The sequence below is a fragment of the Mizuhopecten yessoensis genome, unplaced genomic scaffold (assembly GCF_002113885.1).
Source record: "Mizuhopecten yessoensis strain PY_sf001 unplaced genomic scaffold, ASM211388v2 scaffold10919, whole genome shotgun sequence".
NCBI lineage: Eukaryota > Metazoa > Mollusca > Bivalvia > Pectinida > Pectinidae > Mizuhopecten > Mizuhopecten yessoensis.
The window spans coordinates 310202-326545 of NW_018408787.1; the positions used below are offsets into that span (position 1 = coordinate 310202).

Here is a 16344-nt window from a genome sequence, read left to right on the forward strand (position 1 = left end):
GGCAACTGTTGTTATTCAGATGTCTTAAACACGAGAACTTTGTACCCGTGTTTACATGCCGGCATTAGGTGAAAAATAAGTTTGATATTCCTGGAATCATGCCCTTTTAAGGATTCGCCATGGCCAAGTTGCCCCGCCCATACACATATAGACGCCGCCTTTGGCCAAAACCACAACACTATCGTAACCGGGTGCTTGGTACTGCCACTAGATTTACTGGGTACCGAAACTCTGGGAATGACATCCGCGGGTTTTCAATAGGGAATTCCCGTAAGTGAACCTTTTGCTTAAAAATGGAGTGCAAAGTGCAAAAACATCCAGTCATCGTCTTTGACAAGGAAGGCGGATCTTCCACTGGGGATGGGAATTGCACCTCTTGCAGCCGTTGTGGCTTAAAGTTCGTAAGTTGGACGAATCTCACTCTTCTCTTCGTATTATTTCTGTCAAACATTTTTCTTCATTATAAGTGTATGACAATTTCAAACGAACTGTCAGAATTACAGCAATCTCAGAAAAGAGGTGTTCCAGCCCAGGCTAGCTATCTTACTTCGTCAGTTCAGGATCTCGCAAGTGACTCCAAACCCCACAACAATGAGAAAACTCTGAGCAGAAGAAACAACCGCCAGGTAAAGTTATCAAAATACAACATAAATAATATAAAGTTATCGATGCATATAATTATGGACGTTTAACAAAAGAATCTATAATGTATATCACTGAACAAAATTTACTCCACTGAAACAGGAATAAGTTAAACAGGTATGATAATTATTCATAAAATATTACGCTAATTTGGTAGTCCCATATGGAAAAATACACATATTTGAAATGTTAAAATGAAGATTTTGAAACTGTTTTATTAGTTTAATTACAATGCAAATAAGGTCAGATGTTGTTTCCTTTCTATGACAGCCATTCATGTATTTGTACAATTGACCTTCTTTAATAGCTCGCAGTTACATACCGGCTTATTTTAGTCTTTTAATCCGCGTTCAATGTATACGAAGCTGTAAAGCTGGCATGATACTAATGTCTTTTAATATAAGATAAGATTTTCGCCATTGTTTTCAATTCTATGGTATATTTTTTTCAAACAATGTACGTTTCCGCTAATACTTCTTACATTTATAGGACGCAGTACCATAGTGATAGTAAATTACTTGCATTTTAATTTACAGAAAAAATTACGTCTTTAATGTATGCATGAAGTATATGTAATTACCTACTTTTACTCGAAGATGTTCTATTAATTCCGGTTATTTAACATATTATATTTAACTCTAATTATCTAATCGCACTTATCTAAAAGATAGAGGGGTTACAAGATAGCTTAAGTGCTAACAACATCAAATTAACGATTTAAACCCATTACATTCATATATAACGGACATTCATAAATTTGCTTGAAGTCACGTTTTAAGTTTTCGATCGGGAAATTTTTTAAACATAACATCACTATGATAATACGTTTGTTGTTTGAAATGACAGGCATTGTATTAACTAATTTGAAACATTGAATTCACAGGGTTGACACGATTTTGTTAATTAATTAAGGGAAATTTTACATATGCATGCACTGAGTATGCAAAGAGTGAGCAAAAATCTGACTATATATTGAAATAAGTTATAGAGAAGTAAATTGCAGAACAGGTGCTCCGTATGGCACGGTAAATGTTTAATTCATATTGGCTTAAATAAGCATGAATAAATTGACTTATTAAAATGATTGATGTATGATGAATGGCTTTCTCACAATGTATCTAAACCATAAAATAGTCGTCTATATAAATGTATTAACACAGTTAAGTCGGATGAAACCGATACTGCATAACAAGCAACCTTGTATCTCTGTTAAACCGTAACTGTAAACATGGATTATTTGTATAACACCAACCTTCAAAATGAAAAGATAAATGTTACAGCTTTGATCTTCCCTTTCAAAGACAACATTAGCTCTGCACAAGATCTTTATGATATTGACTAGACAAACAAATATTGTGAACACAAAGTATTTGCCAATACAAAAACAATTAACTTAAAATTGATATTTAAAATTAAACTTTAAATTTGAATATCACAGTCGTTTAAGTTTGATGCCAGTGTAGAGGAGCGTCCGCGGCTCTCTTATTGGAAACTAAGGAAACTAACTATAACCCGTAAACGGTAACGTGGATCCTCACATCTCGACACGACCTTGCATGACCCTGGCTTTCACTAGGACGGTTAACCAAACAAAATTAAACAAACCTAACTCCATGATAAGCTTGTGCAATGAGTAATCTATTTGATGAATCAAATCATAAAAACGTGTAAGTGTTTGAAATTTTAAACGACGTGTTGTCAAAGGGCGATAATTTGATTGAATTGCAAGATGTACACACGAGTGATGTCCCTTGCCTCAAGACAGTATTTTAATGAATGAAATTGTGAGTTTGTTGAAAGATTATTATGTTTACAAAACATTACGCGTCATGCCTGTTCCAACACAAAATACAATATATACTTTTTTATCTAGTTGAGTACATATGTATTCATCATTCCTCTTCGAACGAGAAGGTCAGATCCTAAAAACGTTTTAAAAATGTTTTGTGTAAGTAAATATTTCTGTTCTCTCCCTTCATGCCAAAATCCATCGCCTATGTTTTTTCTATGAACAAAGTCAATAAAGGACAAAACAATTCATGATCTATAACTACGCTTTATTTACAATGAAAGCGACATTAGCAAAGTTGAGAAACAGAATGCAGTTTTGTCATGGCTTGTATTGAAACCGTTCTCACGCTCAGGCATTGATGTGGTGCCTAAATAAGTTTCTTGTAAATCGTTGAAATTCAAACGGTATTGACTTCACGTTTTCTCAATGTTTCCCGAACTAATTGAATTAATGTCATTTCTCCTCACTTCAAAATGAAATGGTCTTGATCACTGAATTTCAGTTTGAAAATGAGATCGGGTTCATGACAACGAGAGAAGATGTCAGTTTGTCACTTTTGAAAAAATATGATACTGAATTCAGACCATATGTTTAATTCAAATTTGGACATTAAAAATAACACAATGTTTTAATTTCCAGGTCCGGAGACGGAGGAGAGAGAGTAAGTAGAATGTTTTCTACAGAATCGCATTACCTTCTAAATGAAATCAGACAGTTAAGTCAGTGATGTAACAGATTAACTCGATTTAATTATATTGTAAACTACACAATTATTGACTTTTAATACCTGATATTCACCAATTCACCTCCTCGTTAGAGATAATAATTACTGTAGCAGAAATATCTTACAACTATTAATTGGCATTTATCCTAATATATCTTGTTTTCCCTCCTTTTTCAGTTTTAAACCTGCTTGAAAGTAAGTTGCAATTACTTCAACTATCCAAATTGGAAGCCTATTTTATGTTTATTCTCACCATAACATAAATGTAGATTCTGTCCCATTACACAGGGAGATAAGCTGGCAGTATACATGTAGATTATGTCCCATTAAACAGGGAGATAAGCTGGCAGTATAAATGTACATTCTGTCCCATTAAACAGGGAGATAAGCTGACAGTATACATGTACATTCTGTCCCATTAAACAGGGCGATAAGCTGGCAGTATAAATGTAGATTCTGTCCCATTAAACAGGGAGATAAGCTGGCAGTATAAATGTACATTCTGTCCCATTAAACAGGGAGATGAGCTGACAGTATAAATGTACATTCTGTACCATTAAACAGAGAGATAAGCTGACAGTATAAATGTACATTCTGTCCCATTAAACATGGAGATAAGCTAACAGTATAAATGTAGATTCTGTCCTATTAAACAGGGCGATAAGCTGGCAGTATAAATGTATATTCTGTCCCATTAAACAGGGAGATAAGCTGGCAGTATAAATGTACATTCTGTACCATTAAACAGAGAGATAAGCTGGCAGTATTAATGTACATTCTGTCCCATTAAACAGGGAGATAAGCTGGCAGTATAAATGTACATTCTGTCCCATTAAACAGGGAGATAAGCTGACTGTATAAATATACATTCTGTTCCATTAAACAGGGAGATAAGCTGGCAGTATAAATGAAGATTCTGTCCCATTTAACATGGAAATAAGCTGACAGTATAAATGTACATTCTGTCCCATTAAACAAGGAGATAAGCTGACAGTATAAATGTACATTCTGTCCCATTAAACATGGAGATAAGCTAACAGTTTAAATGTAGATTCTGTCCCATTAAACAGGGAGATAAGCTGGCAGTATAAATGTACATTCTGTACCATTAAACAGGGAGATAAGCTGGCAGTATTAATATACATTCTGTCCCATTAAACAGGGAGATAAGCTGGCAGTATAAATGTACATTCTGTCCCATTAAACAGGGAGATAAGCTGGCAGTATACATGAGGATTCTGACCCATTAAACAGAGAGATAAGCTGGCAGTATAAATGTACATTCTGACCCATTAAACAGGAAGATAAGCTGGCAGTATACATGCAGATTCTGTCTCATTAAACAGGGAGATAAGCTGGTAGTATAAATGTACATTCTGTCTCATTAAACAGGGAGATAAGCTGGCAGTATAAATGTAGATTCTGCCCCATTAAACAGGGAGATAAGCTGACAGTATAAATGTAGATCCTGTCCCATTAAACAGGGAGATAAGCTGGCAGTATATCAACTATGGAATACAGTCAGATAGTTAAAATCATAGTTATATCTTACAGATAACCCTAAGTGTGAATGTGGTTATATCATTTAAGATGCAAATCACTTCTTTCTCAATTGCCTCAAATATATTGACGAAAGACATGATTTATTCTATGCATTATCTAATTGTAACGAAATTGATAACATCATGTTAAATACTAATATTTTCACTAAGGGTGGTATGAATCAAATATATTCATTCTCTCATGTGTTCTTGAGTATATTGAAAAATCTGAAAGATTTTAACTTAAACTAAACTAACTATTATCTTACAATGTGTTTGTATTTGCTATTTTATAACCATAACTCTCATGTAATTGGGAAGGATGGCACTGTGTATGGCGACAGTGACTTTGAAGTGCCTCCAACCAAACACTAGGCTTTGGAACTATTTGAAGTAAATAGACTATAGTAATTGAAATGTTAAAATCTATGATATTCTAGTTATTATTTTCTGTGAACATGTATTAAATGGTTCTAGTATTCTCCTATTAATTTGAACATATACTACATCTTCTCTATGATACTCTTTCTCTCTATATATAGATGTATATCTAAATGTAAAAAATGTATGTATTTTCTTCTGGAAAGGGCTTATTAGGTAATGCCTGTGCCTAATCCAAATTGTGTTTTAAATACAATAACATTAATTTGAAATGAAAAATATTCTGTCCCACTAAACAGGGAGATAAGCTGGCAGTATACACGAAGATTAATAGAATCTATCGCTACTGGTTGTGTAAGATAGAGAAATCTCAACCCGAGGACTAAGATTTTTTGTCCAGAACGAGGCTTGCCTCGTTCTGGACACAAAATCTTAGTCCTCGGGTTGAGATTTCTCTATCTTACACAACCAGTAGCGATTGATTATTTTTCTCCCATATCTAACAGTATTTTAATGTGAAATAAAGGTAAACATGGACCCAAAACACATACAGGCAATTTGTTGATGGATTGTTGACGTGACGTCATTGTATTGTTGAAGTGACGTCATGCCATTGTTATGAATAGGGGAATCCCCCCGTCTCAACCCTAGGGCGGAGACAGATAAATCTAGCACCGGCAAAANTAAATCTGTCAGGTGTGGGAGAAAAAGATGTGTTATGTTAAGTTATAATAAACCAATTTCTTTTATTTCTATTCAGGAAACACGGAAAAAAATCGGGATGCCATTGAGCGTAAGTGATAAATATTTTTTCTTTTATACCGTGCTGTACGCCTAATAATTAATTGTACACCTAACAATGTACTGTATCAATAAGAATGTATTATACCTCTAATAATTAATTGTGCCCCTAACAATGTACTGTAGCCATAAGAATGTATTATACTTCTAAAAATTAATTGTACCCCTAACAAGGTACTGTAGCCACAATAATGTATTATACCTCTAATAATTAATTGCACCCCTAACAATGTACTGTATGCTTAAGAATGTATTATACCTCTAATAATTAATTGTGTCCCTAACAATGTACTGTAGCCATAAGAATGTATTATACCTCTAATAATTAATAGAACCCCTAACAATGTACTGTATCCATAAGAATGTATTATACCTCTAATAATTAATAGTACCCCTAACAATGTACTGTAGCCATAAGAATGTATTATACCTCTAATAATTAATAGTACCCCTAACAATGTACTGTATCCATAAGAATGTATTATTCCTCTAATAATTAATTGTACCCCTAACAATGTACTGTAGCCATAAGAATGTATTATACTTCTAATAATTAATTGTACCCCTAACAAGGTACTGTAGCCACAATAATGTATTATACTTCTAATAACTAATTGTACCCCTAACAATGTACTGTAACCATAAGAATGTATTATACCTCTAATAATTAAGTGTACCCCTAACAATGTACTGTAGCCATAGGAATGTATTATACATCTAATAATTAATTGTACTCCTAACAATTTACTTTATCCATAAGAATGTATTATACCTCTAATAATTATTGTACCCCTAACAATGTACTGTAGCCATAGGAATGTATTATACATCTAATAATTAATTGTACTCCTAACAATTTACTTTATCCATAAGAATGTATTATACCTCTAATAATTATTGTACCCCTAACAATGTACTGTAGCCATAGGAATGTATTATACCTCTAATAATTAAGTGTACCCCTAACAATGTACTGTAGCCATAGGAATGTATTATACGTCTAATAATTAATTGTACCCCTAACAATGCACTGTATCCATAAGAATGTATTATACCTCTAATAATTAATAGTCCCCCTAACAATGTACTGTATCCATAAGAATTTATTATTCCTCTAATAATTAATTGTACCCCTAACAATGTACTGTATCCATAAGAATGTATTATACCTCTAATAATTAATTGTATCCCCAATAAGGTACTGTAGCCATAAGAATGTATTATTCCTCTAATAATTTATTGTACCCCTATCAAGGTACTGTAGCCATAGGAATGTATTATACCTCTAATAATTAAGTGTACCCCTAACAATGTACTGTATCCATAAGAATGTATTATGCCTCTAATAATTAATTGTACCCCTAACAATGTACTGTATCCATAAGAATGTATTATGCCTCTAATAATTAATTGTACCCCTAACAATGTACTGTACCCATAAGAATGTATTATACCTCTAATAATTAATTTTACCCCTAACAATGTACTGTATCCATAACAATATATTATATCTCTAATAATTAATTGTACCCCTAACAATGTACTGTAGCCATAGGAATGTATTATACCTCTAATAATTAAGTGTACCCCTAACAATGTACTGTAGCCATAGGAATGTATTATACGTCTAATAATTAATTGTACCCCTAACAAGGTACTGTAGCCATAAGAATGTATCATACCTCTAATAATTAATTGTACCCCTAACAATGTACTGTATCAATAAGAATGTATTATGCCTCTAATAATTAATGGTACCCCTAACAATGCACTGCAGCCATAGGAATGTATTTTACCTCTATTAATTAAGTGTACCCCTAACAATGTACGGTAGCCATAAGAATGTATTACACCTCTAATAATTAACTGTACCCCTAACAATGCACTGCAGCCATAGGAATGTATTTTACCTCTATTAATTAAGTGTACCCCTAGCAAGGTTCTGTATCCATAATAATGTATTAGAGGTATAATCCATTATTATGGATACAGAACCTTGCTAGGGGTACACTTAATTGTTAGAGGTATAATACAATCTTTTGGCTACAGTACATTGTTATGGGTACTATTAATTATTAGAGGTGTAATACATCCTTATGGATACAGTAAATTGTTAGGGGTACACTTTATTATTAGAGGTATAATGGATACAGTACCTTGTTACGGGGACAATTAATTATTTGAGGTGTAATACATTCTTATTGATACAGTACATTGTTATGGGTACTATTAATTATTAGAGGGATAATACATCCTTATAGATAAAGTACATTGTTAGGGATACCCTTAATTATTAGAGGTGTAATACATTCTTATTGATACAGTACATTGTTATGGGTACAATTAATTATTATACGTCTAATAATTAATTGAACCCCTAACAATGTACTGCAGCGATAGGAATGTATTATTCCTCTAATAATTTATAAGAATGTATCATACCTCTAATAATTAATTGTACCCCTAACAATGTACTGCAGCCATAGGAATGTATTATACCTCTAATAATTAATTGTATCCCTAACAATGTACTGTAGCCATAGGAATGTATTATACCTCTAATAATTAAGTGTACCCCTAACAAGGTACTGTATCCATAATAATGTATTATACCTCTAATAATTAATTGTACCCCTAACAATGTCCTGTAGCCATAAGAAGGTATTATACATCTAATAATTAATTGTACCCCTAACAATGTACTGCAGCCATAGGAATGTATTATACCTCTAATAATTAATTGTCCCCCTAACAATGTACTGTAGCCATAAGAATGTATTATACCTCTAATAATTAATTTTACCCCTAACAATGTACTGTAGTCATAAGAATGTATTATTCCTCTAATAATTGATTGTACCCCTAACAATGTACTGTAGCCATAGGAATGTATTATACCTCTAATAATTAATTGTCCCCCTAACAATGTACTGTAGCCATAAGAATGTATTATACATCTAATAATTAATTGTACCCCTAACAATGTACTGTAGTCATAAGAATGTATTATACATCTAATAATTAAGTGTACCCCTAACAATGTACTGTAGTCATAGGAATGTATTATACCTCTAATAATTAATTGTACCCCTAACAATGTACTGTAGCCATAAGAATGTATTATACATCTAATAATTAAGTGTACTCCTAACAATGTACTCTATCCATAAGAATGTATTATACCTCTAATACATTCTTATGGATAAAGTACATTGTTAGGGGTGCAATTAATTATTAGAGGTATAAGACATTCTTATGGATACAGTAAATTGTTAGGGGTAAAATTAATTATTAGAGGGATAATACATTCTTATGGATACAGTAAATTGTTAGGGGTACAATCAATTATTAGAGGAATAATACATTCTTATTACTACAGTACATTGTTAGGTGTAAAATTAATTATTAGAGGTGTAATACATTCTTATGGATCCAGTCCATTGTTAGGGGTACAATAATTATTAGAGGTATAAGACATTCTTATGGATACAGTACATTTTTAGGGGTACAATTAATTAATAGTACTCCTACCTCTAATAATTAATTGCACCCCTAACAATGTACTTTATCCATAAGAATGTATTATGGATAGAGTACATTGTTAGGAGTACACTCAATTATTAGATGTATAATACATTTTCTATGGATACAGTACATTGGTAGGGGTACAATTAATTAATAGTACTCCTACCTCTAATAATTAATTGTACCCCTAACAAGGTACTGTAGCCATAGAAAATGTATTATACGTCTAATAATTAATTGTACCCCTAACAATGTACTGTATCCATAAGAATGTATTATACCTCTAATAATTAATAGTACTCCTAACAATGTACTGTATCCATAAGAATGTATTATACCTCTAATAATTAATTGTACCCCTAACAATGTACTGTATCCATAAGAATGTATTATACCTCTAATAATTAATTGTACACCTAACAATGTACTGTATCCATAGAAATGTATTATACCTCTAATAATTAATAGTACCCATAACAATGTACTGTAGCCATAAGAATGTATTATACCTCTAATAATTAATTGTACACCTAACAATGTACTGTAGCCATAGGAATGTATTATACCTCTAATAATTAATTGTACCCCTAACAATGTACTGTAGCCAAAAGATTGTATTATACCTCTAATAATTAATTGTACCCCTAACAATGTACTGTATCCATAAGAATGTATTATTCCTCTAATAATTAATTGTATCCCTAACAATGTACTGTATCCATAATAATGTATTATTCCTCTAATAACGTACTGTCCCCTGTCTTAATATATTGCCACCCTAATGAAGTGTGGTACAATGATGTTCTTTGTGCTGCCTTTCTGCATTATAAATACGGTAAACAAATGTCTGAAATATTGCTTTTATACAAATCCGTTTATTAATCATCATTAAATTATTTTTTCTTTGTTACCTTGTGATGTTTTTTTTTGTGTTCAAACGCTACATGTTACACTGTTGTAGGATTATGTCATTTGACATCGCCTTATCATTCTGGATATAATACAACAGTAATTTCCTTAAATATAACACTTAGAAATCAAACAGCCATGCTTTATGTGGAAAGCATTTCAATTTCTCTATTTTCTGTGTTCAATTGTCTTGTTCAAGTGGAATAACTGTGATAAATGTTTTGTAGGGATCCTCAGCCGACCTGCCATACATTTGAGGGGGTCTACTACCAACGGATTTGTGCAGAATGCAATATTTACAGAGTTTGGTTCGTATCTAAATGTAAAGCACTGCTCGATAACATTCGTATTATTATGTCAAACAAGAAACTGTGTAATAAGCTATATAGATTCTGAGACAAACATAGATATTTTGTAGACACAATGTGTGATGAAATCAAATGTTGAGAACCTGGATATGGGGTTACGCTATTACAAGCGTTAGTATATGGTAGAAACATATGTCAGGCTATACAGATGATATCAATTAAGCTAAATGTACAGTAACGCTACGAAGGTCAGTCAATATTTACAAAATCAGGAAGATTCAAACAACTATACTAAGGTCATAATTATGTCCGGGTTACTCGAAATCTTTCATGGTCAAATGATAATTCTGAGCTTATGTTGGTCGAATAACTAACCTTTAGTCTTGTTTGTGTAATGATACTGTAGCCATTACTTATATAGTGGTATGGCCACAGGTTCAATAACATTTATTCGAACTGTGATTGGCTGTAGGTTTTAATCGTGATGTCACAATTTATGATGCCTCATATTTCCTATTGAATTGTGACGAACAAAAAAGAAAGAGTTGACGTAAAAATGTATATCATACCGAGATTCCACGTCAGTGTAAGAAAATGTTGTTTTTCAAATATCTGTGAGTTTGCGACGTGGTAAACACAATCTTTATTTCTATTTCTATTCATTTGAACTTCTACGTATCACGATATTTGATCGCATCGCGCCAGCGTCTCGAGAACAAAAAACAAAAGAAAAGATTCGTGTCATCAATCTCATATGAAATGGAAACTTAAATCATGTATTTAGATTATAGTGACGCAGAATCACAGGCGTATGTTTGTTACATTGAAACATGCAGTGAAACCTACATCAGAAGTTGTTAACTTATATTGTAGAAAGAACAAATATTTTCCGATGGGAACACCAGGACCGGAACTACCCGAACCCGTCCTTTCGCTATGTGAACGATATGCAGGACAGTAATATGATATTGGGCGTCAATATCACCAATCCAGGGATGTACCTCATCTACAGCCAAGTTGTTGTCAGAGGCCCATTCACAAAGTATGTAATCCACCAATGTAATTATACTTGTCTAATACGAAAGAAATCAATGAACGATGGCCAACATGGCACTTGTCTATATTCCGGATAGATGCAGTCACAACACTTAACCTTATAAAGTCAGAAAGTATATGGCGTAGGTGTTCATTTTTTGTAAAACTGTCCAAGTCGATGAAATAATTTTCTTTTGTAAATACAGTTATGATCCTGCCTACGGATTGGAGACTGTACGAAAGAAACCAGGGCTACCATCCAACGTTCTTCTGAGAAGTTATGTCACCCAGGATGGTCGGTGAGTATACACCAACAAGTGTTTACACTATGTTAGGTAGACAAACAAGTCTTTACACTATGTTAGGTAGACATGCTAACTCACTGTAACATGCGGTTTTTTTCCACTTCAAACTAAAACAATTTTTGAAATACGTTTTATGAATAAATGTCATTGGTACCCAAAGCAATGAGTTAGTTTTGTCTTATTCAAACAATATTTGATTAAGGAAGATGACGAAATGTGGCACTTTTCAAAAATAGAGCGGGAATATGTCTAATTTGTTTTCTCAATATTTGAGATAGAAAAAAGAAATCCAGTAAAATGATACCGTATGTTTAATGACTCTCTGAATCATAGTATTGATGAAGTTTTCATTTGCCTCCTTCCCCTTTGTATCTCGGTTTCATTTGTCTCCTTCCCCTTTGTATCTCGGCTTAATTTGCCTCCTTCCCCTTTGTATCTCGGTTTCATTTTCTTCCTTCCCCTTTGTATCTCGGTTTCATTTTCTTCCTTCCCCTTTGTATCTCGGTTTCATTTTCTTCCTTCCCCTTTGTATCTCGGTTTCATTTGCCTCCTTTCCCTTTGTATCTCGGTTTCATTTGCCTCCTTTCCCTTTGTATCTCGGCTTCATTTGCCTCCTTACCCTTTGTATCGCGGCTTCATTTGCCTCCTTCTCCTTTGTATCTCGGTTTCATTTGCCTCCTTTCCCTTTGTATCTCGGCTTCATTTGCCTCCTTACCCTTTGTATCGCGGCTTCATTTGCCTCCTTCCCCTTTGTATCTCGGTTTCATTTTCTTCCTTCCCCTTTGTATCTCGGTTTCATTTTCCTCCTTCCCCTTTGTATCTCGGCTTCATTTTCCTCCTTCCCCTTTGTATCTCGGTTTCATTTGCCTCCTTCCCCTTTGTATCTCGGTTTCATTTGCTTGTTTTCCTTTCCTGTTGGTATTCTGGTGTGTATAATTACATTATCAACGGTTCATTCAGAGTGGGATTGTTTCAAAATAGTTACATTATTATAAGTTGTATTGATGACAGAGTCAGTGACATCATCGACACTATTTAGATGTATTAGAGTTATAATTTTCTCTTATTCAGAACGATATCAACATGGAATATGATGTTGGAAAGATAGTTGGACAAACTTTTTCGAAAGAGTAATGCAAAATCGCTTTCCAGGAATATTTAATAGTATCAATAATTCATAAACATTTCTCATTATTGAGTAACGTTTATTTTCTTCCATTCATTTACAGAGGCAGTGCTTATCCTAACATCGCCCATTATCCTGGAACGCGATACCCGGTCGACTTCATCAATCACATGGGCATGTTTGAACTGGACTGTGACGACATCATTTACGTCAAAATCCCTGACCAATCATCTAACGGAGTTTATCCTAGAATACCCGAACAGACATATTTTGGTCTCGAGCTTATCAAACCGAAATACAGCTACCTGGAACGACTTAACGGTTGCTAACATTTGCATGCTCACTTTGAATCTCTCGAACAATGGGTTATACGCTTTCGCGTAAATTAATCTAAATTTTCGCAGATACATAATTAAGGGTACAAATTGCAATGAAATACTTTTCATTGCGTCTCAATGAATATACGCCCAATCAAATTTTGCACATCACGAGACGTCCCGTGTTTGTGTGTCTGTTTTACAAATGTATAATGTCACCAGGCGGAATGCTGTGCAGGGTGACTTCGGTATGGTATTTCAGTGAAATAGCGCTATAACGTTGACATCAGATCCGCGCTATCACAAGGAGGTAAATACACCAACATACCTTGCCCCCAACACAGAATACATACATGCACGCATAAACAACACACACGGAGCCACGTTCTTAAATGACCTAAGCTGTTAATAGGACCTTCCACAAAATAAATCCAAACCAAAACCAAACCACTCTTACAAATGTGGCCCGAGCACGTGACTACTTAATGATGAGAACAATTTGCTCAACTGTCTTTATTGCATTAATTGATCATAGCTCTAAACGTAAAGTTTCATCACCTGTTACCGGATAGTTTTGGTGGATACTGTTTCTGTCTTGTACATACATAGAGTTGATATATGTAGAGTTCACAAACACAGTGCTAGTTGAGTTACCTCCCATTGTGTATCAATATCTTTCTGTGGTTTTTCCCTCCTTTGAACAGTAAGTTCAGAATCATTCATACTGATGGCGAAAAAATAAAGACATATGACTGTTTCATTGTAAATAATTCACATTTATATTCATCACATATTGATAATTTTCATCCTTTTTGCTTAGAAAGAAACTGACTTTATAAATGGCAATTGAAAGTACATGTTTGAAGTTAACACTTATTTAAACGTCCCACACAACTTCTTGTGCATATTTAGATATGTTTTAACATGCATTCGCCTGGAACAACTTCTTATTCTTTGGACATACATGTCTCTTACACATTATCACCATAAACTGATTGGAGCGAAGTGAGTATATAAAGAATGTTTCAAAAAGAAGCATGTAATCTTCACAACCAAATGGTTTTACTTCCAACATGTGTATCTTTACTGTACCTCTGGAAAATGTCCTACCAAAATATAAGCCATTTTTTTAGATGCATTAATACCATCCCTGGTTGTTACCTGTCCTTTAACAATGACAGAAGAGCTACCGTTAAACCAAAGCTGGCAAATTTTACCGTTACGCTGTCGCGCAATTGCATACATAATCCGCAAGGCGGTATGCAGAGCCTTCCCTAAGGGTGTTGCGAAATTACAAACATTGAGCGCAGAACCGCTGGATATCGATGATGGTTATATGTGTGTCGTATGAAATTTGTACATTAAATTAGATCGATGTCGGACATGATAATTAAACCGTTCATGAGGCACAACATGCATTCACCTGAAAAGTTTGGATCGAAATGTGTTACACAACCCAGTTTTGCTAGTATGCTAAACTGTATACACGATGTTTCCGATTGAAGTGTTAACCAATGTTCACAGATCATAAACATATGTTAACCATTGTTCACAGATCATAAATATATGTCAACCAATGTTCACAGATCAAAAAACATATGTTAATCATTGGTTAATCGTCAGCATGTATTTCGTGAATAAAACTGTAATTTGACATGATCTTATTCCTGTTGTCTGTTTAGATAAATATAATGTATGATCTTGTTACACATCATAGTACCGATATGTTTTTATTCCAATACGATACTCAAGAGTTCAGTATTTTTTAGATTAAAATACATGACTGATCGAAGAACCAGTATTGTTAAAATGTTAACATCTTTACCGAGATATGTTTAGATGCAATGTTCTTCCAAATAAAAAAAGGAACAAACAAAATCATCTAGCTTTTTATCAAGCTGTTCCATCGCAGCCATAACCGATGTTGTGGTCATGCATCAAAGACGTTTGAGACTTTATAACACATAAGTAAGTCAGACTTGCCAGATCGCATCAAATTAATTATTTATGTAACAAACAAGTTATCTAAATGTGTTATGTTTTTTTAACACACATTGCCATTACGTACTGACATCATAAAACCTCTTACCTTTATATGGCCTTTGTTTGCCCAGGCTTTGATTTGATTCTGATTTTGATGGTCACCTATCCGAGGGCTATTTGCAGTTCAGTTAGTTCAGCTATTTGTCAGCTTCAAACGTGTTTTTTTTTATTTACGGCGCATCGTCAAACGTTGATATTAATCTTGCAATTTTCATTAAATGATCAGAAATTTTCTGTTCTAAAATAGTAAAATGATGTTTGAACTATCCTACTTTCGGAGTTAACATGAAAAAGTAAAAACTAACTGCTATTCGAGAGACTTTTCAGGGTTTCAAACATTTCTTGGCAGTTTTGTCGATCAATGGGAGACTTCGAAAGATACGCCCATCAGTCCAGAACAGTTTAACACGGAATTGTGTAATCGTCGATGTGTCACCTGATAAATATAATTAATCTATTTAGTTGACTGTTTACATCTAACAGGATTGCATTTTGTATCCAAACAAGAGTTATGGAATATGGTTCACACTACAAATATTGCGAGCCGCCTTCCTCAGTTCCTGAGTCTAAAGGGACGAATATTGCACTAAAGATTTGGTTCATTTGATTATATTTTGTGTACGTTTTGCAAGTCACTAAGTAATGCAGAGGGTGGGGATGATAGATGGAAGTTCGGATGGGGTTATGTAAGTGTGGATGGGAATGGGGGTTGCGGCTGGGTGATAGAAGTTGGGGTAGGTAGGGGGTCGGAATGGGGTTGGTGATGGGGTTGTGGAAGTGGGGGTTGGTTGGGGATGGCGGTGGGGTGATAGAATTGGGGATAGGGATGGAGATTGGGTGATGGAAGAGGAAGAGGGGGTAGGGAGGGGTTGGAATGGGGTTGGAGGTGGGGAGA

General features: G+C 34.1%; 1 protein-coding gene across 1 annotated transcript; it reads left to right on the top strand.

Moving 5' to 3' along the window:
• The first annotated feature begins 144 nt into the window (after positions 1-144).
• LOC110463624 lies at positions 145-15061 on the top strand. The gene is made up of 8 exons (XM_021518394.1): positions 145-626; positions 3074-3095; positions 3336-3353; positions 5841-5873; positions 10543-10623; positions 11497-11665; positions 11865-11957; positions 13193-15061. The coding sequence occupies exons 1-8, from the start codon at positions 294-296 to the stop codon at positions 13416-13418; spliced, it is 975 nt and encodes a 324-aa protein (XP_021374069.1). The 5' UTR covers positions 145-293; the 3' UTR covers positions 13419-15061.
• The last annotated feature ends 1283 nt before the right edge of the window (positions 15062-16344 follow it).